The 23854-nt window shown below is 39.8% G+C and overlaps 1 protein-coding gene across 4 annotated transcripts in view; it reads right to left on the reverse strand.

The window, feature by feature from the left end:
- Positions 1-294: 294 nt before the first annotated feature.
- Positions 295-23854, reverse strand: part of TCAF1 (TRPM8 channel associated factor 1) — a 47484-nt gene continuing 23924 nt past the window's right edge. For 3 of the 4 annotated variants that reach the window (XM_012768114.3, XM_012768117.3, XM_012768115.3), the window contains exons 2-9: positions 21466-22099; positions 10544-11538; positions 10171-10268; positions 8915-9128; positions 8394-8633; positions 7250-7587; positions 5508-5758; positions 295-2798 (exon numbers count right to left, since the gene is read on the reverse strand). In XM_012768114.3, coding sequence (XP_012623568.1) covers positions 2789-2798; positions 5508-5758; positions 7250-7587; positions 8394-8633; positions 8915-9128; positions 10171-10268; positions 10544-11538; positions 21466-22085 — 2766 coding nt within the window. In that variant the 5' untranslated portion in view covers positions 22086-22099 and the 3' untranslated portion in view covers positions 295-2788. Of the gene's footprint in view, positions 2799-5481; positions 5759-7249; positions 7588-8393; positions 8634-8914; positions 9129-10170; positions 10269-10543; positions 11539-21465; positions 22100-23854 lie in introns of all 4 variants that reach the window. The other variant, XM_012768116.3, reaches the window with a different exon arrangement.

Consider the following 23854-nt stretch of genomic DNA (forward strand, 5'->3'; position numbering starts at 1 on the left):
ACCTTCATTCAAAAAATATTGAAAAATTGAAAACCTTCTAGAAAGTAAGCTTAATCACTAGACATGGTGAGATCAGGGGTAGGCTTTGTCTTTTGTGGAACACATGTACAAGCAAAATAAGGTAAAGTATGGTGAATAACTGGAAGATATTTAGTGTGGCTAAAAATTCTAGAGAGTAGTGGAACAATATGATGACCATATACACATCAGGGGGATCTAGATACTTGAGTGCCTCAAAAGCCATGTTAAGGGTTTGAGTTGGATTGTATCTTAATCAATGTAAAAACACGGAAGGATTTTTATTTGAGTTTATTAAAAATTTTTTCAGAGCAATACATGCACAAGGTAAAAAATTAAATAGTACAGGACTTAAAATGAAAAACACAGTTTCTCACCTACGCTTTTTAATCCTAGCCCAATTCCCTAGAGAAAATGCTTTTAACAATATCTAATTTTAGATCATCTGGTAACTAACTCCCTAGCTTTAAATAATATGTTTGAACAATAATTTCTTGACTTATTAGCTTTAGGCAATCTTTAATAACTCCCCATTACAAAAGATAAGGATTTAACTTTCTCCATCACCACTTTCCTTTGCCCATCCTTCTCTAAATGTTTGATAGATATATCATTTTAATACTTCTATTGGATTAATTTATAGCTTTGAATAATACACTAATTCTCTAGTTCTTGTTCCCTTAACTGAAGATCTTTTTATCCCTACTTTGAATATATAAGTAGCCCTATTCTTCCTTCCACCTTTCTTCCCCCAACTAATTCTCAACCTTTTTCTGCATTCTTTTTCCTTGCCAGCATTAATTACTTTCAATTTCAGTTCTGAGTAAAAAATTAAGCCTTACATGTTTTGTCAATATGCTGATCAGAACACTGAATAGCAAGAAATGACATCTGTTATTTTGGCTATGTAAATACTTCTCACTGAGAGACAAGTAGAAGCTAGGATATTTTCTTCCCTATACACTCAATGGCACGATGCCTGTGCCACAGAAAAGGAAATGTACCTACCGCCAATGTCAAATTGAGTCTCTTTTATGCTCCATGCGTAACTCAAAATCATGCCCCATATTATTTTGTTTCATAGTTGGGCTGAATTTCTTGAGATATTTTTGATTTATCTTTGTTTTCTCTTGACTAAGAAATGTTCTTAAATATTCCAGCTTCTCAATGACACTATCTATGGCACAGAGTGAACATTCTTCCCAGAAAGCCCAAGACTGTGCTTTCATCTGAAATGGGTCTGCTCAGTAACTGTCGCTCTAGGCCGAGACATCCTGAGTGAGGTCCATTGTTCTCTGGATCCCATTTCTTCTGCCTTCCTGGTTTTCATTCTCATTTTACTGGAGATCTTCCTCAGTAAAGTTGCAAAAGAGGTAGACTTTCTGAAAATTTGCATGTCAGAAAATGTCTTCATTTTGATGTTACACTTGATGCTTTCTTTCCCTTGCTATGGAATTCTGGGTACAAAAATTTCCCATAATCTGTGCGAAGACTTTGCTCCATTGACTTGTAGCATTCAGTGTTGCTGATAAAAATCTGCTGCCAGTCTATTTCTCATCCCTTTTTTGTTGAGCTAATCAGGATAACCTAATTTTGTTTTTACTTTTGGATGCTTTTAATATCTTCCCTCTGGGCTTAATATTACAAAATTTCACAAGATTATGTCTAGATATAGGATGTATTTGGCCCCCTCCAATCTGGAGACTTTGCTCTATTCTTTAATTCTTTTCTTTTTATTTCTTCATCTATATTTTCTACGTTCTCTCCTCCAGGAACTCCTAACAATTAGATATTGATTGCCTGTGTCTCTTTCCTTTCTCCATATATTGTTCATTTCTTTTCTCCATATATTGTTTATTTCTGCATCTGGGGGTATTCTTTCAACTTTGTTTTCTAGCCTGTCTAATGAATACTTTTGGCAGTCTTATTTCACTTTCAAAGGGTTCTTCTTCTCAGAGTTTTATCTTTCTTTGTGGTATCCTGTTTTCATCTTACAAATATACTTCAAATCTCTCTGAAGATATAGGTAGAATTTTAGGCTATTTTTTCCACACAAACTTTGTTTACCTCAGAGTTTGTCATATTTTGAAACCCCCTAATACCATCTGGTGATTTTCTTTTTTTAATGCTTCTTCACTGCTCTTCCCTCCCTTCCACCTATGGGAATTCCTAGCTGATCATTTAAGATCCACGTAACTGTTAACTTTTATAAGAGTTGGTGTGGGTTTTCTCTGCTTTTATATGGACAGGTCTGTTACTCCAGTAAGCTTCTTCATGCCTGGAGGTACTGGGCACTTGAGTAGGGGTCTAAACTGTCAGGAGAGAATTAGCTGATAGGTTGGGGGCCACTAATTTCCAAAAAAGGAGGAATTTTATTCTGGAACACCAACTCTTACCTCTCCTCAGGCAGTTTATTCAATTCCTTCATACAAACGACAACAACAACAACACATTTTTAACTGATACCGATAGTAGGCTGCTTGTGTTCTATGCACAAGGGTAGGGGTAGAGTAGGATGGGGTTTAATTTTACAATGACTGTAATTCTTTAGTACATAAAGTTTTCAGGTCTCAAGTCTCTTTGGGGTTACAATGTCCAGATCAGCTTATATTCTGTCTGAAAGGTACCTTTACTTGTTCACTCATTATCTTGCTTCATCCACTTTCTCTCTTCCAGAAATGTGTTGAGATCTTCTCCACTTATAACCAAATCCCTTCAGTTTTCTTTGCTGAGATGTGTCAATTTCCTTTTGCGTTTCTTGACTTCAATTTCAGTGGGGCCTGAGGAGGGAGGGGAAGTAAACTTACATGTTCAGTCCATCATCTTAAATTGGAAATTCCACTGGAGGCTTTTAGATAGGGGAGTAACATGAATAACTATATTTTTAAAAGATCCCCGGGCTGTACTAATAGGCTGTACTGCTAAAATTTGAGGGCAAGAAAAAAAAAAAAGGACAAGAATGGACACAAACATTATTCTAAAAGATTGAGAGCTAATTTCCTTTCTGAGAACATGCAGTGTCTGGGACCTTTGGGAGTCAGGAACTTTACTAAAACAGCCCATAATTCAAAATCCAATAAAGAGAATGCTTTCGTGGTGCCCTGAAGAGAATGACTAAAACTTGAATAACCCAGAGCCTAAAAGACTTGGCCGATGCTAAAGGGCTCATCCCAGTAGTGTCTGCTGGGAAGCACTTGAGGAGCCTACATTAAATTCTTCCTTTGAACTGGCATTTGGAATAAACAGGGGATTGTTCGTTTGGAAAAAATTAGGTGAGGGATAAATATGAGCAGTGAAAGCTCTGCCAAGTAGGAACATAGCAGCCCTTCTGTTTGCTGGTTGGTTCATTTATTTACTCATTTATTTGATCATTCAAAGGACTGTAGTTATCAATGTCCATTCTATAATGAGAGTGTCTGGGTTCAAATCCCAGATCATTCACTTATTAGCAATATAGCCTTCTACAATTTACTTAATATCCATAAAATTCAGTTCTCTCCTTCATGAAATGGGAGTGACAATAGTTTCTACCTCATGAAATTATTGTGAAGATCAAATAAAACAATCTATATAAAAGAACCAGTACAATAGATGGCACATACTCAACACACTATAATTGATAGCTGTTATTTCAAATGTTGAATGAATACTCACCATCTATTAGGCTCAAAGAACCTAGACAATAGATATTCATGAAATAAAGGGAAATAATTATATGATTAAGAAATGATATAATAAAGAAATCCAAAAAAAAACCATGATATATTTCAAATCTTATTGATTCCACATCCACCCATTACCAATTATGCAAATAAAATGGCATACTGAAATAATTTAATCAAAAGAAGGGAGCTAAAGGGAAACTGGCTAGATGTACACAACATCAATCCTAGGGACCCAACTCTAGTTAAGACTATAAAGGAATGGGAATTTCTTCTAAATAAAATTAGAAGAAAACTTAGGAGAATCTTTGACTTGAGGTAATTAAATGAAGTTTGGGTCAGCTCTATGCATAATTGTTTCAAAGTCAAGTCCTCTATGTGTGTGGACTTCCGCTGCCAAACCGGTGAGTAACTCTTGCGAGTGACTGTCTTGAGTTTGTGTCAATACAGAAAGAGAAACACCATCACGAAGCCAGATGCCTAGTGTTTGCAAAGGACAAACACTGCCATGAAATTGTTTTGTTTTCTTTAAGACTTCCATTCTTGATTTAATCAAAGAAGGAATTTGATCTGAAAGATAGAATTAGGTAAAGAGACCAAACCCTAAGTAGCTTTAAAAACTCCCATTGTGAATTTAGAGTTTTTCCTTTAGGTTCATAAAGCAACATACCAGAATCCAGAATCCATAGGTTGCTGTATAAAGTGGAGGATGGAATAAAATTAACTATGACTGTCTCTGTAAATACCACCTAAAAGTGGAGCCTAGGTCTCAATATCAAGTTAATTCAATAATAATAATGACGGCTGACATTTTCTCAACACCTACTCACTGCCAGCTATTGTTCTCATCACTTTTAGAGGTACCATAAAATTTAATCTTCACAATAATCCTATGAAATAGATCCCATTTTATAGATGAGAAAACTGAGTCACAGCAAAAGTTAAGGAACTTGCCCAGGTTATATAACTAGTAGATAAAAAAAACAGGATTTGGATGTGGGGGACCTACTCTTAGAGATGATGATCTCAACTCTAAGCTCTAGGGAGAGGATGGGAAGTAATAAGCTCGTTATCCTGTGGACCAGGAGAAAACAGAACCACCCCCTAGATGGCATGCAGTGCAGAGCTCACAGACCTCTTCAGAATTATCAATCTGAACCTTCACGACAACTCTGGGAGGGATTTTTATCCCCATTTCATACACAAGAAATGGGAGTGCAAAGATAAAATGACTATCCCAAGAGGTAACTCTAATTCTGGGCTCTTCCCATTATACCAGACTGCTTTTCAAGCACTTTGAAAACTACTCAAGACATAAAATATATGACTCACGAGGGAGCTGTCTGGTTCTCATGGTAAGTTTGTGTACCACTTGAGTTCTATGGTCAGGTTTTTAGAACAACTGGTCAAAAATAAAAGGCCAGGGAGTCCTGAGGATGTAAGGTGAGAATTTGGGATATCCCTATGGGATATGGCCCACGATGGGGAATCAAGGGCCGACAAAAAACAGGTGCTAAAGCTCTCAGAAATGGGCCAATAAAGGGTAAGGAGGGAATTTGACAGCTGAGAGCAGAGAAACAAGACTCATAAACAGAGGCCCTGTTCCTGAGAAAATCTGGTTCTACTTTGGGCTATGTTCTTAACCCACTCTAGGAAGAAAAGTTAACCCACTTCCTAGAGTGGGTTAGGAAGTCAGCAATAAGGTACGGGGGCAGTGAGCCAAGAGGACAAGGCCAGACACTAGGAGGCAGAGGTAGAGGAGTAAATCCCCATCTCTGCCTACCTCCCCAAACCTCTCTACCTGCCACCTCGATGGGCACTCCTTACATCTGTGTGAGGAGGTATAATTTCATAATATTTTCCTTCCATTCAGGCAGATAGGCCAGGCTGGTAGCCACTTCCTTCTGGATAGGCCAGGCCCAGGCCTCAAAGAACGGAGCCAGGTTCTTCTGCACTTGGTCGGAGAACATCTTGACCCACAGATTCATTTTGTCGACATTGTCTGTAGGCAAGTTGGTCTGGTTCCTATACTCAGTGAAGAGACGGATGAAGGGCTCCCACCCAAATGCCTCCTGTAGCTGGAAAGAGAGAGAAAAATCAAGATGAGACATCTAATCTACAAAAAGAGGTTCCAACAAACACTATAATAAGTGAATTAAATGTATTTAACCCCATATCATCAGCTTCATATCTTTCACTGAGCTTCTCTCCTCCATTTTGCCTACTGGCCTCACACCCTGCTCCCCTCCCCACATTCTAATCTTAAGAAGGGCCTTGGGGCTAGCACGGTGCTTGGCACAAGGTAGACACTTAATCAGTGAGGCCTGTGGTAATACAGTGATTCTGATCACTATTTACTACCAGTATCATCATTCATATATCTCACTAGATCATGAAAGAAGTGATAGGATAGTATACAGGGACTTGAAATTGGCTACAGAAAAACCCCTTTACCTTTCACAGTTGCAAAGTTAAACTCCAACAATTGGGAAACTACCACCCTTATCCTGACAATGAAATACTTATTAAGCGTAGGTCTGTGTCCATTTGCAAGGCTACTAAAATGGTCTTTGGAGAAAAAAGTGAGTCAGGTAGAAGCAGAAGACTGTAGACTGGTAGCAAGAATTAAAAGTAAGTTACAATTTTAGACAAAGACAGCCATCCTGAAACTACTGGAAATAGCCAATGTTAGCTAGAGTTACAGAGCTTGAGTTAAGAGGGACTTGAACAGTTCCCTAGACCAAGGGGCCAACTTTATTTCACTGATGAGGAACTTTTGTTCCTGGCACAAAGCAGCAGTAAAAGGTTAAAATAGAGCCTCCCTGGCTGTTTCCCATCATTCTCATGGCAGTGGGAATGAAAAGAGAGGAACTGGAGCAGGTGGAAGAACCAGAATAGAGTATGCCTGGCTTGAGACTGAGATCCAGAATTCAAGGTGATGAAATTCTCCAGTGTGCCAGGAAGTGCTCCAGGCACTGGGGAGACAGAACTAGGGCACAGAACAAGAGTTCAGAGGCAAAGGCAACATCCATGTCCAGGTCAGGGAGGAATCTTGGATTTCCTACACAAGGTGGGGTCTGAAGCAAAGCCAAGTCACAAGAAGAAGATGGTATATTCATCTAAGGAAAAAACAAGGCATATCGCATGTATTTTGTGTGTGGCAGGGGGACTGTATGTTTGGTTTTAGATAGCTATTAAGTAGGAGAGTTTGGCTTTAATCTCAGGTGTGTCTGGCTTTAAAACCAGGGGAAACAAGTATATTTATAGTACTACATTTGCCTATACCATTTTTAACCTTGCCCAGTGCTTTCTATACACCCTCACGTCATATCTCTCTGAGGCGGAGGGTGAAGCTGAGGCTACTGAGACCACCTCAGGGTCACGCAAAGCAATGCACTGAGAGGCAGCCTCAAAGAGGACTGTCACACTGGGGCTTTTGCAGGGCCTCCTGCGGCTTAGTGTGGGAGACAGGTGCAGTGGGAGATCTCTTGGTCACTAGACCATCACCAAACAATGTTGCCCTGGTGGTTCCCACAGTAGAGGGCTCCCATCACCCCTTTGCACAGTACCTGTAAATACGTTTCCAGTGCAGTCCACGCATTCCAGTTTTTCAAATTGGGACCCTTGCTCAGGTAGATTCTGACTCTCTTTTCCCGAACTGGGGGCCACAGGGCAATATTGGCACGGGCTCGAGGGATGCCCAAGACTGTTTCATGCACATAAACACACCACAGGTTGCAGGTGGCCTCGGTGGTATGTGGGGGGAACTCCCACTCCTGCCGCTGCTGGTTGCGGCCCAGCTCGTGGACAGGGCCCCACAGCCCCTTAGTTCTGATGAGCTTCTCGTTGATGAGCTCCTGCACTGACTCCAGATGGCACATGATGGGGTACCCTGCATGCATCCAGCCTGGAGATGCAGGAGGGAGGAAGACAGGGTTAGGGTTCCTCCCCACTCAACTCATTAAATTCTCTTCTATATTGCTTCTTTCAAAATACCCAGTAACCCCAGGCAACTTCTGGCACCCCATATGCTCAGAAGGCCCTCCCGGGCTTCCTTCCTATCCTCTCATTTTGTAAGAACACCTTTATCTCACTCAGATCTGAAACAAGAAGTCATGTGGCTATGGGAGAGGATGCAGGCTATAAAGAGTCATTGATGTGACCATCCAATTTTTCTATTTTTATGAGGGTACCTTATCCATGTGAACCTGTGTCATTAAACCCTTTTCTCAAAATTCACAACTCTTTGAGGGTGAATGAGAGGGGTGGTCCCTCCTCTCATTATTTAGATATGGAGTTGCCCACATGGATACTACTTCACTACATAAGCCAAGAAAATGAGGGTCCTTAATGTCTATATGCCTCCCTCATTATTTAAGGCTCCTTGACCCATAGGCCATGTCTTCTCAAAGTTGTAAAATTCCCTCTCCCAACCACTCTGACCTAGGTCAAGGCCCTCCACCTTTTTTATCCATTACTTGGAGTCCCCCAGTAGACACCTGTGGAAGCTCAGGTGACATCTCTTGACACACTGACTTAAACTGCTATTTATTCCTTACATACATTTTTTTCCTTTCCCTTTATACAGCAAGAACTACATCTCTATGTCTTGCTAGCAGAACATTTTTACCCTTCTGGCTGACCACTGCACGGGTGCTGAAAAGGGGGGCACTTGGAGGCAGCATGCATGGAGGGCTGGCTCAGAGCACGCACCAACTGAGATCTGCACGTCCGCAACAATCCTCTGAGGCAGACGCAAGGGGAAGGGCTCGGCTCCCAGTCGGGCCACGGCCTGCATCACCTCATCCCAGAGGCGAAGCACTGGCTCCGGGTTCTCCAGAGTACGGAGGTTTGCGGTCGGCACCGTCAGGATGATGTTGTCCGTGGACAGCTCTCCCCAGGGCCCTGGGTTCTCCTGGATGCGCCTCTTCCACTCCTCCTGGGATGTCTCCCCTAGGAAGAGAGGCCGTGGGGCTTGAATCACACTTCCAAATCCTGTATAAACTTGGGCCCCAGGAGAACAACATCAAGATCATGAACAACTATATCCCTCCTCTCTGTTCTTCTTCTATGAAGCCCCCATGGATGTGGTCTGGTCTTTGTCTCAGTGGCCCCAAGCTGCATATGAGGAAGCCAAGCCCCCTTCCTCAACTGATGTGTCTCTCTCCTTCTACACCAAACAGCGCCCAGTGACTTCCCTCTCCCTCAGGGTGCACCCCAGAGCTTCCACTCACCCAGCTTGTAGTAGGGAGCATGCACAGCCCCCTTCACGGTGATGGGCACAGAACCCAGTTTGCTGCTCTGAGGCACAATGATATAGAGAAGGCCGCCCCAGAGGCAGGTGATAGATTTCGTGGGTTTGTCCAGGCAGCACCGGTTGATCACGAGGGGGCCTCGGAACAGCTTGCTGGCTCTGGTCAGGTCATCCGTGTGGCAGCCAATCTGTATCTGCAGCAGACAGAGCACCCCCATGGAGTCACCACAGGGTATATGTGGGTAGGAGAAGACAGGCCAGGAGGTGAAGACTGAGCAAGGGTCATTAAGCCATGACCCTATGCAAGCCTGGCCTTTTTAAAACCCTGCAACTGAGCATTCCTTGAGGTCATTATGTGCAAACATTCTCCTGAGGGCTTGTGAAGCCTCAGGAGTAACCTGTAAGGCCAATTCTGAGGAACACTAACTCCCACAAACGGCCCTTTGGTGCCTCTATAACAAGTCCTGGGTTGCACATTCCATGGTGGTGTTTCTAGAATTTGGGCTGGGACAGAGGGAACCCTGCCTTTTGCTGATTAGAGAGAGGGCCCAGTGGGAGGCAGTGTGGCCAGCTAATGTAGTGGAGGGTTGATTCAATTCCTCCCTGCTCTCCAAGGCCCCCTTCTTGGGCAGGTACTTGGTAGAACTCTGACATTGTTTTCCCTAGGTTTATGCTAAACCAGTTCCAGGATGCAAACAGGCACAGAGCAGACCCTACCCATAACAGTGACTGTCAAAGGGACAGAGCAGGATAACAAATTAATTTTGCAAATAGAGTTTGTATATATGAAAGTGACAGAGCAGAAGGTGGATCGAGCAATCGAGGAATAGCCTTTGGTGTCATGTGGAAGCAGCCAGAGTCAGAAAGACCTTGTGCTACTGTGGGAAATGTACCTGGGGATCGAAAGTGAACTAAGGTTTACTGAATGCCTAGTGTGTGCTAGGAACCCTTCCATTCGATATCTCTCTTATTCCCCAATCCATGACATAAGTCAAAAGCACAAAACTTAAGAGCCAGAGTTGGTTGGGTTTGAATCCTGGGCTCTACAATGTGTCAGTTCTGTATGTTTAAATCAATAAGTTTTTCTGTACCTTAGTTGCCTCATCCTTAAAATAGGTGTACAAATACCTGTCTTGTATTGCCAATAGGGTTTTATGAGAATCAAATACGGTGCTGACTGTGCAAGCAAGAGCCTTTGGGTTCCATGTCTCATGGTGAGACAGGGCAGGGCCTTACCTTCAGGTCGGCAGAGGCAGCAGCTTCAGGTAACGAGACTTCTATGATCTGCCTGGAAGGTATGTAGAGCCCCGTACTCATCCAGCAGTATCTGGTGCCTGCCAAAGGCACAGAAAGAGCATGCTGACTTCATCCCTCCTCCATGATCCCATTCCCACTCTGCATTTCCAAAGACCTGTCCTGACCTCTGCTCATTTCTCCCCGGCTCATGCTGCCCCGACTCAACTGTTCCCAAAATCCCAACCCTGGCCTTCTCCGCAGTACATGGCAAAGGATGGAGACTGCCCTCTGGAGGTGATGAGACCCCTGCAATGAGCCGCTGAAGTCACCCTGTCCCCATAATACTGAGCTCCCTCCCAGCCCCATCCCTTACCTGGATTGGTGCAGTCGACCTCCACGGTGATGGGAGATTCTGAGGGGCGCAGATAGAGACTGCTGTATATGTCTTCAATTTCTGGGACTAGCAGAGAGAGGTCACTTCCAGAGTGGGCCAAACCCGTGGCCAGGGAAAGCATAGCACCCCTGCAGCAGTCATTGATAACAGGGTTCTCTCGGGTGGCCACCGGGAGCCGATACCGACTTAGCAGCTTCCGCAGCAGCCGGTGCACAGACATGTAGGCAGGGATCTCTTCCGCGGGAATCTGAAGGAAAGCTGCACCATCAGGGCCCAGCTTTGCCAGCCAGCCCTTTTCCACATTTCCTCTCTTCCTGCCCATTATAACCTGGAACTCGGCCAAGGTGGAGCGGAAGTGATAGGTCCTTATCCCTGCTTTAGGAGTACGAAAGGGGCCTGGGTTGAGGCTTTGGCTTGTGATGCTGATGCCAAAGGGGTTGAGGAGGAGGTTTCCTGGGAATCGAGCCAAAGGGGATACTCCTGGGTTCTTGAAGGCCCACCACCAGGCTTGGGCTCCAACAAATAGTCCGCCACCCTCTGCTACAAACTCCTGCAGCTCTTTAACCCCCACTTCACTCGTGGGTTCAAAGCAATAGACACTTGCATCACTGGTCAGATTGGGTTCAATGCTGGTGTCTATCCCCCCCACAGCAAGCAGGCCACTCAGTGTTCTCAGCTCTGTCTGCACCACGATCTTGCCTCTACGGCCCCCATCCAGCCAGCGGACAGCATTGAGCAGAAAGGGACCCAGTTTACTAACAGTGAATAATACCTTATGGCCAGTCACAACCACCCGGCCCCGGCCATAGCGGGCAGCCGCTATGACACAGCCATGGTAGGTATCTAAACCCAGGGGGAAGGCTAAAGCCCCATGCACTAGCAGCTGGGATGGGAAACAATCCGAGTTGGTGATGTCCAGCTCTGAAATCCCATGCAGGAGCTCCTCTCTGTCCTCGGAGAGGTCATCTTCGCAACTGCAAAAGATACATGCATTCTCTATTAGAGGAATGGCTCTATAGAAAGCTCCTACAACAGCGATAGGCATACAGTAGGCACTAAAGATATGCCAGCTTTGCTAACATTGTTATTTTTAGCTCTTACAGGAGAATTGGGAGAACAAAGTGGGTAGATGTGACTTCACTGAGTATGGAGATTTGGAGGGAAGATAGAGGGACTTGGCATTAATTCTGCTCTACTCATTCTCTGAGCACAAATTCTCCAAAGGAAATTGCAAAGGCAGTCTTGCTGTGTTTTCCCAATATTATATTTTAAATATTCTAGATTTAAGTTCATGTTTATTTCGGCCCTTTAAACATTTGTTTTTTTCCTTATAAGGAGTCTTGTATATAAATTTCATGCAGCTAAATACAGATAAAGTCTATGGAAAACTAAGTTAGTGGTGCTACAGAAGAATCATTATCTCAAAAGGTGGGCAGGGGAGCTAACTGGCCTAAACTCTAGTGAGACGGTTTGGTTACCCGAACCCAAGAGGACTTGACTGTCTACATCTAGAACTGCATTCATACACCGCCTGCCCAGTTGGAGTGACGCACATCCATGCTATAAGGTTTTGCTCAGCACCAGCTGTTTGCTGTAGAAGACCTCAGGATTCTGACAATCCCTAAATGGGAGATGGAGCATGGATACCCAGTGAGATTTTGGGGGATATGGGGTGGAGTGGCCCCTATAAGCTTGCAATTCCAGAGCTGGTTCTTCCACTTTTGTTAGGTAAACCTGTGGCAAATGTATGGTCAGAAGGTGGCCATAAGGAAACAACAAAAGAAAGTGAGTCAGGTAGACAAAAGCACCCCCCTACTCATGGAGATGACTCTCTAACTCCTTGAAGCACGAACCATTAAAATCATTCAACTAGCTCTTCTTGCTCTCATTCCAGGCTGACCAAGCCATTTGTGATTATGATACTGCTTCCCATGATCAGCAGCCTAATGAGAGGAAGAAGTCATTGGCCAGGCCAGCCAGGGTGTTCTAGTTTTTGACATTTATTTTTCTCAAGTAACATCTTAGACAATCTACCTTTAATTTGGTGATTCTAAAATTAAAAAACCCTTTTTATTTTAGTATATTAAATGTATATATAAAATTAAATGAAAAAATTTGTTTTAATTCTTATAATAAGTTCTGTTCATAAATCCCCATACAGTAGAGACTGCCTGAATAAACTATGGTATATGCAGAATGGAGTATAATACCATTACATTAATAGAAAAAAATAAGAAAAATTTCTAAATATTGTTAAAAAATAACTACCAAGATACAGTAATTGAAAAAAAGCATTGTACCATAAACATATAACAAATACAAATTAGATTAAAGACCTAAATGTAAGACCTGAAACCATAAAATTCCTAGAAGAAAACACATGGGAAGAACTTCTTGATATTGTCCTTGGCAATGATTTTTTTGGATACCACACCAAAAGCTCAGGCAATGAAAGCAAGAAATGAACAAGTGGGACTACATAAAATAAAAATGTTTCTGCACAGCCAAAGAAACAACCAACAAAGTGAAAAGACAGCCTATGGACTGGAAGAAAATATATGCAAGCCATACATTTGATAATAGCCAAAATATATAACTCACACAACTTGATGGCAAAAAGGCCCCAAAGAACTCAATTAACAAAATGGGCAAAAGGACCTGAATAGACATTTTTCCAAAGAAGACATACAGATAGTTAACAAGTATATGTAAAGATGCTCAACATCACTAATTATCAGGGAAATGAAAACCAAAACCACAATGAAATATCACCTCACATCTGTTAGGATGGCTATTATCAAAAGTCAAGAAGTAAATGCTGGTGAGGGTGTGGAGAAAAGGGAATCCTGCACACTGCTGGTGGGAATGTAACTTGGTACAACCATTATGGAAAAGAGTTTGGAGATCCCACAAAAAATTAAAAGTAGAAAACTACCACTTGACCAAGTAATCTCTCCGTTGGGTATATACCCAAAGGAAATGAAATCAGTATCTCATAGAGATATATGCACTCCCATACTAAGCATTATTCACAATAGCCAAGATATAGATACAACCTAAATGCTTATCAATGGATAAACAAATGATGAAATGTCGTTCAGCCGTAACAAAGGAGATATTGCCATTTGGGACAACAAAGATGAACCTGGAGGACATTGTGTTAAGTGAATTAAGTAAGTCAAAGAAAGAAAAATACTATATAATCTCACTTATATATGGAATTTCAAAAAAAAAAGTCAAATAAAGAGAAACAGAGTAGAACAACAGTGGTTACCAGGGATGGGGAGGGAGAGGAAATGGGGAGAAGTAGGTCAAAGGGTACAAGTTTGCAGTCTGGTGGGATGCATAAGCCTAGAGATCTGATGGACAGCATGAGGACCATCATTAACAATGCACTGTATACTGAAATTTAGCTCACAAGGTAGATTTTAGCTGTTTTTATCACACACATAATAAGGAGAGGTGATAAATATGTAAACCTGTTTGACTATAATATTTTGCCATATATGTGTATATCAAAACATCATGTTGTACACCCTAAATATATACAATAAAAATAAATTAAAAATAGTAAGTTGGTTGATTCAAACATAAGAAAAGAAAAAAGCAAGGTTCAAAAGATTATTTATAGTTGCTAACTTTGTGAGATACTTGGAACAATATGTATCTACACCCATACGCTTATTGCAAAAAGAAACATAGAAGAATCAAGAAATCTAATAAAATTTGGTACCTATAGGCATGAATGGGAACAGATTACAAACAGTAGGGAAAAGAATGAGGCTTACATGATTTTACTCATTTAATTGGTGTTGAAATTTTAAATATGCCAATTTTTAAAAATCACCTTCATTGGCATGTGCTAAAATTCATCCATTTTAAGTATATATGTTGATGATTTTTCTCAAGTTTTTATACACCTGAGTAACCACCACCACAATAAAAATATGCAACTTTTCTATCACCCCAAAAAGCCACCTTTGCCCCATTATGGTCAATCCAGCCCCCACACAGAGCCACAGGCATGCAATGATGTGCTTTCTATCCACATATATTAAATTTATCTTTTTAAAAGTTTCATATAAATGCAATCATAAAGTATGTACTCTTTGAGTTTGGCTTCTTTCACTCAGAATAATTTTTTGAGAACCACCTATACTGTTTTGAGCCTATCATTAATTTCTCCCCTTTATTATTGAATACTATGCTATTCGTTTGTAGCTAAAAGTTTGTGGCTATCCACATTTTGTTTAGCTATTAATCTGCTGATGGACATTTGGGTAGTCTCCAGTTGGGGCTTGCTGCCATGAACATTCATGTACAAGTTTTTGTGTGGACATGTTTTCATTTCTCTTGGATAAATACTTAGAGATGAAATGGCTAAGTTGTATGTTAATTGTATGTTAACTTTATAAAAACATGCCAAACTGTCTTCCAAAGTGGTTGTGTCATTTTATATTCCCACTGGCAATGTACGAAAGTTACAGTTGCTTCACATACTTGTCAACACTTTGTATGGTGGGTCTTTAATTTCAGTCATTCTGGTGTGGGTGGGTATTTCATTGTAACTTTAGTTTGCATTTCCCTGAAGACTAATGATGCTGAAAATTATCTTACAGGCTTTTAATGGCATTCCATATACCATCTTTTGTGATGTCTGTTAAAATATTTTGCCTTTTTAAAAAACTGGTTGTCTTATTATTGGGATGTGAGAGTTCTCTATGTATCTTGAATTTGAGCCCATTGTCAGATATAAGTATTGTAATATTTTTTTCTAGTCTGTACCTTGCCTTTTTGTTTTCTTAATACTGTCTATTGAACCACAGGAGTTACTATGCTTATTTTTGGATAAAACTCAATTTATCAATCTTTTACTTTTATGGTTCATGCACTTTTTTGTGTCCCATGTAGGCAAAGATTACAAAGGCTAAGGTTGAAGGTATTTTCTCCTATGCTTTCATTTAGAAGTTTTTGAATTTTAGCTTTTGCATTTAGGTCTAGATCTATTTTAAAGTATTAATTTTGTGTGGAGTGGGTAAGGGTCACAATGTTACCTTTTTTACATTAGGGTATCCAGTTGTTCCAGAACCACATGATGAAAAGACCATCCTTTCCTCATTGAATTGCCTTGGTGACTCTTGTCACAAAACAAGTGAACATAAATTTGTGGGTTTGTCTCCGAACTACCTAGTCTGCTTCACTGATCTGCATGTCTATCCTTATGCCAGTATCACAGTGTTTGGATTACTTTAGCTTTATAGAAAGTCTTGAAATTAGGTAGGGTACGTCCTCCATCTTTGTTCTTTTTCAAAATAGACTTGACTATGTTAGTTATTTTTCATTTGTAAACTAATTTTAGAATCAATTTGAACTTTGGTTAGGACTGCATTGAATTTATAGGTTATTTGGAAGAAAACTGACATATGAAAATAGAGAGTGTCAGATCCACCAACATGGTATATTTCTCCATTTCTTTAGGTTTTATTTAATTTCTCTCAGTGATTTTTTATAGTTTTCAGCATTCAGGTCTTGTAACATATTTTATTCAATTTAGCCTTTAGTATTTTATAATTTTGAGTTCTATTTTAAATGATGTTATATTTTTCATTTCAATTACCAATTGTTGCTGCTTGCTAGTATATAAAAATGCAATTGGTTTTTGTATATTGATTTTTGATTCCTATAACTTTGTTAAAGACAATTAGTATATTGTGTTTTTTTTTTTTTGGTAGAATTTTTTACATAGGTCATGTTTATTGGCATTAAGTTGTTGTAATATTCTTTTATTATTCTTTTAATGTCTGTAGGATCTGTATTAACATCCCTTCTTCTATTCTTGAAATTCATAATTCGTGTTATCCCTCTTATTGTCAGGATCAGTCTTTAGAGGTTTATCACTTTTATTGACTGTTTTTCAACTAACCAGCTTTTCCTTTTACTGATTTCCTCTATTGTTTTTGTACTTCCTCTTTCACTGATTTCTGCTCTCATCTTTATTATTTCCTTATTGCTTTTGCATATTTTGGATTTAATTCAAGTTTCCTTTTTTAGCTTCTTATTGTGGAAACTTAGTCCCTTGAGTTTCAACTTTTCTTCTTTTCTAATAAAAACATTTAAAGGCTTTTTTTCCCTCTTCAGTACGGTTTTAACTGCATTCCACAATTTCTGACATGCTAATAAGTTGTACTTTCATTTTTATTCAGTTCAAAATATTTTCTAATTTTCTTTGTAATTTCCCCCTTTACTTCTGGAATATTTAGAAGCGTTTTAAAATTTATAAATATTTAGAGATTTTCTAGATACATGATTGATTTCTAGTTTAATTCCACTGTGATCAGAATATACACTGTATGATTTCAATCCTTTTAATCTTGCCAAGACTAATTTTATGGCATAGCATAGGGTCTATCTTCATGAATGTTTCATATGCACATAAAAAGAATGTGTATTCTGCTGTTGTAACTATGCTAATAGTTAACACATTCCAAAAAATAAATCAATAAATATGGGGAAAAATTTAAGTGGAACAAAAATAGGACCAAATGAAAAAGTAATCCAAGTAACTTTTGAACACAGTACTTAGACTTTATATGCTCAGTGTGGTATATTCTGAGGGAAAAAAATAATCTGGTAAGTTTGTTGTTAATGAAATATGGGTACAGTAATCATGAAGCTATTTTGTGTGTTACAGGACTGAGTAAATATTGAACCAAGATTTTCACTATGGGAGAAGGAAAACACAAATATGGAATGAGCGAAGGAGAAGAAGAATTCCATGGTTTTGGAATAATTGGGGGTACTGATATGAATTTATGATTAAAATGTGTATCTGTATATATCCGTATTTACATCTATCTATATTGGTATTGTCTTCTGAGGGGCCCAGAAATGATGACAATCCAACAGCAATGAGCATACCTTAGATCTTGGTTTCTAAATCCCATTAACCATGAAAAGGAACTAGCATTCCTTTAAGAAGTGGCTCTATCCAGGTTTTGGATAAGAAAAGAAAAAGGTAAACTTGCAATATCTTTTTGTGCCAGAAATTAAATTCGAAAAAATTGAAGGATTTATCAAAGGACTCAGGAGGTAATTTCATGGGACTTTAACTTGCCCAATTTTAGACAATTTGACCTTCAAAAATACTGGCTATAAGTACATGGTAATGCATTTGATTTTTAAAAAAGGATCCATGAGTATATAGAGTAATACTAAAATAAACTAATTTAAGAACAAGCACAAACTTAGTCACAGATGTGAAGGTGGGGAGGGAAAGTTCTTTCCAGAAAGATGCCAATCAGTTCTGGGAGAAACCTACAAGTAAATCCACACTTAGACTTGGGCAAACTCTAGAGTGTCAGGTTACTATAGGAGCACAAAAGAAAGGCATCTACATCAGAATGGGAGGGGTGGGAGAAGGTTTCTTAGAGGAGGTGATACCTGAAATGTATTTTGAGGAAAGGATCAGGAGCTACCCAAGTGGTACAAGTAGGTAATCACTTTCATAAATACTGACTCGGGCATAGATCATCAATGAAAACTAAAACTGGGTGAAAGGTTGTTGGCAAAAAGAATATTCACATAGTCTCAAATTGTCACACTATAGATTAAATTAGTTAAAAAGGGGTAAGTGTACTATGATGACAAGAAAATCTGGCAAACCCCAGTTTAACTGAATGACCAAATTTAATGTCACCAATTATGATAGGACAAACTGACCTCATGTGCCTCCTGATTTGACATATTGTGAGGAAAATAATATCACCTATGTAGTACTCTTGCTAAGAATGTTTCAACTGAGTGTAATCATGAGAAAATAATTAAACAAACCCAAACTAAAGGGTATTCCACAAAACAACTAGACTGGCTACTTCAAAAATACTAATATCCTGAAAGATTTAAAAAACAACAACTGGGAAACAATTTTAATTAAGGGAGACTAAAGAACATGACACTAATACTTGGTTAGATCCTATATTTTAAAGAAATTTAAAAAAAGATATTTTGGGAACAATTGGAGACATCTGAGATGGGCATTAGATAATAGGATTGTGTAAGTGTTACACTTTTGAACTGAGACAATCAGATTGTGTTATATGGGGGAATGCCTTTGTTGTTAGGACATGTATATGCTGCAGTATTTAGGTGTGAGGTGTCATGATGTCTGTAGGTTACTCTCAAACAGCCCAAATAAGCTGTTCATACATGTGCTTACATAGCATATATGACAAATTTTAACCACTGGTGAATCTAGGTAAAGAGTATGCTGATCATATTATTATTCTTGCCACTTTCTATAAGTGTGAAATAAAGAGCTGGGAAAAATTAATGATAACTATAAAAAAGATATAAAATTACATATAATTTCCAAACAGCAAGAATGGAAAAAGAAAGTTAATTAATCAATCAAAGGTAATAAAGGGAATTTTATAAAGAAGTGACAAGAATGTATAACAGAAAACATCAAACAAGATGACAGAAACTAGAACAAACATCAATTTCCTCAATTACATAAATAAATTATATTTATCTAGTAAATGATAGAGGCTCTCTGATTGGATTAAAAAATCAGATTTATACTGAGATACAACTTTTTAAAAACACAGAGAATAAAAGGATCAACAAATAAAGAAAACAAAGTAGGAGTAGTAATAATATTACACAAAACAGAGTTCAAGGTGAAAAATAAATATAGGAAAGAATATTTTATGCTGACAAAATTGTATAAATCATAGAAACAATTCATTTGTTTTTAGGAATCTAAAATAAGGCTTTGAAATACATACAGTAAAAGCCAAATTCAATTCTAAAATCACAGTGAAAGTATGAAACAATTGTTTTAGAAATCTCTTTTGGATCAACTATATAAAAATTAAGTCATGGAAAATATGAATAATCAGTTGATCAAAAGGATATGTATACAGATATGGATATAACTAACATAATACTTATGGAATGCTCTCAAATATGATTATTGTTATTGGCATTTTGTTAGGTCAGAAAAATAATGCTAATTTTTAAAATGTGATAATAGTACTGTGGTTATACAGTATTTAGAAATTAGTCCTTGCCCTTGGATACAGTATTTTATGGATGAAATGATGCAATCTCATGGATTTGCTTCAAAATAAACTGACAAGGTGAAGGAGTGTGTGGGGTATGAGTTGATACCAGCTACCACCTGGATATGGTACATGTGTACTCATTGTTCTATTTTTATTTCTGTATATGCTTGAAATTTTCCAAATTAAGACACTTCTAAAAGGAAATTTCCAAGTATTTAAAATGAAGAGATGTATACAAAGCTTATGCGTTATAGTGAGGATATTATTATATCATTATGTTGAGGGAAGAAATAGAAAATAACATTAAGGTAATGACAGGCAAATGGTTAAATGAATTATGAACAATTCAACTGTGAAATGCTATATATAGTCATTCGAAAGGATGATGCACATCTTTACATATGTATACGGAAAATGCTTAGGATATGTTAAGTGGAAACCCAAGCTTCAGACCTCTCTCTCTTTCTCTGTCTCCTTTCCTATCCCTCCAGCTCTCCTAACTCCAACCCCAATACACACACAGGAATGTAGAAAAAAATCAGAAAAGATAAGTGCCAACCATTAGCAGTGATCATCTCTGGGGAGAAGAACAGAATTAATAGAGGCAGAGGGGGGTGGGTGGATGGAGAACAGAGGTCTTTCATTTTTCACTTTATATACTTCTGAATTATTTTACTCTTTTTTGCCCCCCCCAACATGTGTTTTGAAATTGAAGAAATAAAAAATGTTCATAAAAAGCAAAAGAAAACTGAATTGTGATATAGCAACCTCTCTTCTAAAGTGGCAATATCATACCACTTGCACTCACCCTCTAAGTCTATTTTGTGAAAACCAGCTAACACAATTTTAGTACACATGGCTAAGAATACAATAAAAAGCACGTTTGAGTTAGGAAAGCACATTCCTCCTACCATGCTTGGCCATTATCCTGACGTAAAACCTATAATTAGCATTTTATATACACCTAACATACAACTAGCAATGACCTCCAAGGACGTATAGATCCTTGATATAAATAAAATTACTAATATCTGCTCAGATGTTTTTGTTTTCCAAACTACTTGGAGAGTCATATTCATGTTTATTGGCATGTTTAATTTGGTAGTTTTCTTGTCTGCTTTTTAACCTGGATTTAATCTTCACTTGAGCCAATTTCAAGTAGATACTCAATTTTCGAAATTCTGAAATCTCCCGAGATCTGGGAATCAGAGAACTCTTACATTGGGTCAACTCAGGTTTCACAGGGGTGTTTACAAGTTCTTCGTGGAGCATTTGTGCATTTAAAGACTACTGCACAATATTTTTTTCTATGTATCTCTAATGATAAAATTCCTCTCCTAATTCCTAGATTGCACCACCTTTTCCGCTATCGTAACTTCTGAAATCCTCTACTTCCTGTCCATCTGAACCCCGTCTGGCTGGACATTTCAAAACCCTTCCCACAGCTCTCTAGACTTTGGCATATGGGGATCTTCATGTCTGGTTTCCCTTCTTCACATTTCAGCTGAAAGCAGCCTTCTCCTATGCACCTTCCTGGATTAACTGTGCCAGCTCTTGGGGTCAGCAGTGTATTTGATTAAACTAGACGCTGGGGATATAAAAGTCAGTAAGATGCTCCTCCCCTCAAAGAGCTAAGCGGTCTGGTCTGGGAGGCAGTAGCAGCAATGAGGACCTTGCCCCTCTTGTGTCCCAAGGTTTTATTAAAATCTAGTTGATTTGTGGGGAATCCACATGTGGGCGCAAATTCCCTTTTGTGATTCTGGGAGCAACCTGCAGATAGAACCCTTTCTGCTTTTTAACCTAGGGCTAACTCCCCACTGGGGGTGAAGTACTCACCTAACTAAGACTGGGATCTTGGGCATCTTCTTGGAGACTTTAAAGAAACTTGTGTCCCCTTTGTTGTCAGTGAAGTACACACCAGCCACGCTGGTCACGAGGTTTCCAGGGAATGTGAACAGCACCCTTTCATCTTCGCCCTGGTTGGCCCAATCCCAGGCCTGGCCTCCCATGAGCAAGCCCCCTCCACGTTTCATAAACTGGACCAGCTTTTCAGTCATGGTTTCATTGTAGGCATCGATGCAGTAAACCCCCAAGGAGTCTTTCACTTCTGGCTCAATCTTTGCCTCCACTCCAGAGCCCTCAAGGATTTTGGCCAAAGGTGCCAGGGATGGATGTACACCAATGGGAGCCCCAGGGGAAGAACAAAGCCACCCCACTGCATTGAGGAGAAAGGGAGTAAGCTGGGTCTCCGCCAAGTAGTCCTCATGGGACACGACCACCAGGCGGCCTCGGCCGTAGGAGGAGGCAGCAATGAGCACCTGGCCCATGTCATTCACCATCACTGGAAACGAGGCCTCTCCAATAAGAAGCAGTTCACACGGGATGGCATCTTCGGGGACATCCCAGCTTGTCACTCCATTCATAAGCGCCTCAAAGGCAGCAGAGGGAGTCGCCATGGTTCTGTTTGTTTCTATAGGGAAGAAAGCAGAGAGTCAGGTTGGTGAAGAACAGATAACCAAACAAAGAAACTCCTCTACTAGCTGGGGGGTTCTCCCCACTATGCAGATAAAATAGACCCTGAGAAAGGACTCAAGCACTCTGCGTTAGTGCCTGCAGTCCAGGAGAACTCACTGTGCTCTGTCCTCTTAAACTCTTGTGGTCAAACTTAGAAAACTTAACACTTTTTAATGGAATGAAACAAACAGAAGGGAGAGATGAGAGTGGAATTATGTTTCTCAAAGAGATATTTTGAAGTCTTGACTCCTAGAACCTGTGAATGAGACTTTATTTGGAAATAGGTCTTTGCAGATGTAATCAGGTTAAGATGAGGCCATACTAGATTTGGATTGGCCCTTGCCCAGTAACTGGTGCTCTTAAAAGGAGATTTGGACACAGAGAGACACAGATACACAAGAAAATGCTTCAAAGATGGAGGCAGAGACGGGAGTGATTATCAACAAGCCAAGGAATGCCAAGAACCTCTGGCAAACACCAGAAGCTAGGCATGGACCAGATTCTGCCCTGAAACTGCCAGAAAAAAACTACACTGCTGACACTTGGATTGCAAACTTCAAAGCCTCCAGAACTGTGAGATAATCAATTGCTGTTATTGTAAGCCACCCTACTTGTAGTAATTTGTTACACCAGCCACTGGGAACTCATAAAGTGGTGCTGCACATTGTCCCCTTGACCCTGGCCCATTCCATCTATCTTGGCTTCCCTGCTGGTCTTATTAAACTCAGTGTGGAGAACTCAGAGTCTCTGTCTGAAAAGTCTGGGATCTGAGAGAAGGTTCTTTGGTCAAAGTTACAGGCTGGTAAGAGGAAAGTGGAAGCCTCTGTGGCTTGAATGCAAGTCTCAGATGACCGCAGGCAGAAGGTAACAAGTTATGAAATTATGGCAGATTCTTACTTGTACCTGGGACACAACTGAAAAAGGTGTATGTGTCTGGGGATGTCAACTCACAAATATCTCTGCTTCTTCACCATGAGCTCCTCCCTAAGGATGACTACTGCCCTATCTTTGCTGCATGCACTGTACTGAAACAGTTCTACCAAGGACAGGCATGTTTCATCCTGGGCATCTCATACTCACTGACCGCTCAGCAGCACTAGACATCACTGCTCTTCCTGTCCATGAGGTCACACCACCTCTAATAGTGTGGCCCAAGCCAACCTCTTTCTTTTCAACCTCTGGAATCACTTACTTTCTGACCTCCCCTCACCTCTTCTTGGAATATGTGAATAGCCCTTAAATTTGTAATCTTTGCCTTGTACCTCTTCTCTATTTCCCTTGTCAGAGAACATACTTGCTCTTAAGTAACACCCAAACTGATTACAAACTCAGGCTCTGGATGTATGGCTGTCTGGGTTTCAATCTCAGCTCTGCAGCTTACTAGTCGTGAGACCCGGGCAACACACTGCAGACTTAGTGTCTTTATTCATTAAATAGGGAAAAGAGTATCTACCATATATGGTTATCCTGATTAGAGGATTAACACAGGATTAGAGAAAGTAACACAGGTTAAATGTCTTTTCATCAGTATTCAATTACATATAGCTATGTATATGTATACATCTACCCATGTATGCTTATAATTATTTGGTTAAGAATAAACCTTTTAAATATATGAATAATAGAGATTTCTTGCAAAGTGAAAAGGAGATCTAACTTAACATTAGGATTGAGTATTCATTGATTCTCATTTCATAGTTTTCATATTTTA

The sequence above is a fragment of the Microcebus murinus genome, chromosome 9, assembly GCF_040939455.1.
Source record: "Microcebus murinus isolate Inina chromosome 9, M.murinus_Inina_mat1.0, whole genome shotgun sequence".
In the NCBI taxonomy this organism is placed as follows: Eukaryota; Metazoa; Chordata; class Mammalia; order Primates; family Cheirogaleidae; genus Microcebus; species Microcebus murinus.